Raw genomic sequence first — 2500 nt, forward strand, 5'->3', positions numbered from 1 at the left:
TGATTAAAAAAATTGAGAAATTAATTAATTATGATCTGTAATTAATTAATCTAATCTCATTTTAATCTCACCTAAAAATTGCTGAGAAAAGCTTCAATTTGAGGTATTTTCATTTAAATTCATTATTACATTATTGTGGCAGATCAAAAGACTGATATAGAACAAAAAAGTGACTTTATAAAGTCATTTATTGTTTAACAAATCTCTCCAAATTGTCTGTTGAGCCCAAGTCTCCATGAATAAGAAACTGTTTGCTGTAAAGCAGCAAAGACGAGGAAATCTGAACATAATAACTTTTGTCTACTTAAAAACAATAAAAAGTCCAGTCTTTCCTTAACCATATTAAAAATATTATTGATAGAGAAATGCTTTATATATGAGATCACTGGTTTTAGTCCTTGTTTTAGTCCTGCTTTAGACCTGCTTTAGTCCTACTTTAGTCCTAGTTTAGTCCTGGAATGGATTAATCCTGGTTTTAGTCCATGTGTTAGTTCTGGTTTAGTCCTGGTTTAGACCTGGTTTTAGTTCTGGTTTTAGTTCTGGTTTTAGTTCTGGTTTTAGTTCTGGTTTAGTCCTGGTTTAGTCCTGGACTGGTTTAGTCCTGGTTTAGTCCTGGACTGGTTTAGTCCTGGTTTTAGTCTTGGTGTTAGTTCTGGTTTAGAAGCTCACTAAGAGGCTCTTCGACCTCGTCCATTGTGCGACTGACGCCGCCAACGTTAACATGACGTTTACATCGCTCTTACTGCGCGCGTTTTGTGTGGGTTTCCGGCAATGAGTGGAATTACCGAAATAAAAAAAAATTATAAATGTGTTTTTTGTGTGTGTGTGTTGTTGTCCCAACAACACATAAAAACAGGTTTTGTAATAAAGCAACTCGCATACAGAAACACTAAAGTTAGAGATTAAAAATGAGATTAACGCGATTAAAAAACGCGCTAAATATGACTGTAATTAATTAATCGCAATTAACGCGATAATTTGACACCCCTAGTTTAAAGTAAATCAGATTTAATTTCATAGGGTTGTGCAGGTTTATGTTCAAGCGCAAATAAGTGAAATGTGAGTCTCCAGATGGCGTTGTGAACAAAGTCTCTGTTTCTTTCAGGATTTCTTGGAGAATATGGACGACATGGTGGTTGTGGATGAAATCGAGGATGAAGACGGAGCAGATGCTATAGGTACGTACCAGAACCAGTGTGATTTTAATTGATTTTAATATGATGTGAGTCTAAACCTGTGCTGCTGTCTCTTTTACAGATAACTCAGAGAAAGGGGTAAGTGTAATCAAATCCAAATACACTTTATTTATATAACACATTTTAGAAACAAAACCAAAGTGCCGGACATATAAAAATGACATAAACAAAACAATAAAAGGTGTACAACAAACCAGCAGTGGTGGAACGTGGAGAAGTAAAAGTGGTAAAGTACTGTACTCAAGTATATATTTTAGGTATCTGTACTTAAGTAAATTTTACAGTGGATACTTTTTACTTCACTGTATTTGAGAGCAGGTGTCTCTGCCTTCTACTCCACTACAGTTTGGAACAGGACTGAAAAGTAAAAGTACTTTTTTTTTTTTTTTTTTTTATATAGTTTGAGACCTGCTGAAAAAGCTGAGGGTTTATTTTTAACACATTTGTACTTTGAACAAACGAAAATATAATAAAGAAATAAAAACGACTAGGAGATAAAGGTCAATTTGAAGCTTTATTAGATCTCAAAATATACTCACATACTTTTAATACTCTTAAGTAGGAGTGTGCAAAAATATAAAAATCGACATGTTGTATCGTTGATGTAGGGGTGTACCGATATCGAAGTCTCACGATAAGATATTGTCACAGTATGAACCTCACGGTACGATATTTAAAGCTCACGATTAGGGATGCAACGATATTCAAATCTTTCGATATTTTCACAATATACATCTGACGGTACGATAATTATTACAGTATTTTGTAGAGCCTAACAAAACTGTTAATATGCTACTATTTCCTCTTAAAATGACTTAATCTACAAGAAGAACTGTTATTTCTTCTTGTTGTCTGCACTGAAATGGAGCAAAGGATCATGGTCTATGTAGTTCCCTCTGTCTTTTTTTTTTAGCTATTGCTGCACCATAACTCTTAATTTAAGCGAAGAGACTTGTAATTCAAAATATTGTGATGGTCCACGATACGATATCACAAAATTTTGGTTATTGTTACATTACTATTTTAATATGATGATACAGTATCGATATCGTGGGCTGCTGTATCGATATATCTCCCCAAGAGTATTTTTTGGCATATTTTGCTCAATTGTTTTGTTGCAGCGCTACAGTTTTGTTGTTTGTTCCGAGGAAGGAAACTCATTTATGCGACACATTTGACATTCAGTAGTTTAACAGAGACTTTTAGTTTCACAGCCACGATTTAGCCTTTATTTTTTTATTGAACCGTAGCGAATCGATTTGAAATATATCGTATCGAATCGAAAGCTCAGTGTATTCAGGTAT

General features: G+C 34.0%; 1 protein-coding gene across 4 annotated transcripts in view; it reads left to right on the plus strand.

Annotated features, from left to right (window-relative positions):
- The window catches only part of matr3l1.2 (matrin 3-like 1.2), a 38490-nt gene that overhangs the window by 21341 nt on the left and 14649 nt on the right, over positions 1-2500 (plus strand). For all 4 annotated transcript variants that reach the window (XM_055160109.1, XM_055160111.1, XM_055160108.1 and 1 more), the window contains 2 exons: positions 1106-1178; positions 1258-1274. In XM_055160109.1, coding sequence (XP_055016084.1) covers positions 1106-1178; positions 1258-1274 — 90 coding nt within the window. The remainder of the gene's footprint in view (positions 1-1105; positions 1179-1257; positions 1275-2500) is intronic.

Source organism: Boleophthalmus pectinirostris, unplaced genomic scaffold (genome assembly GCF_026225935.1).
Source record: "Boleophthalmus pectinirostris isolate CB_2022bp ecotype Guang Dong unplaced genomic scaffold, ASM2622593v1 HiC_scaffold_3, whole genome shotgun sequence".
NCBI lineage: Eukaryota > Metazoa > Chordata > Actinopteri > Gobiiformes > Gobiidae > Boleophthalmus > Boleophthalmus pectinirostris.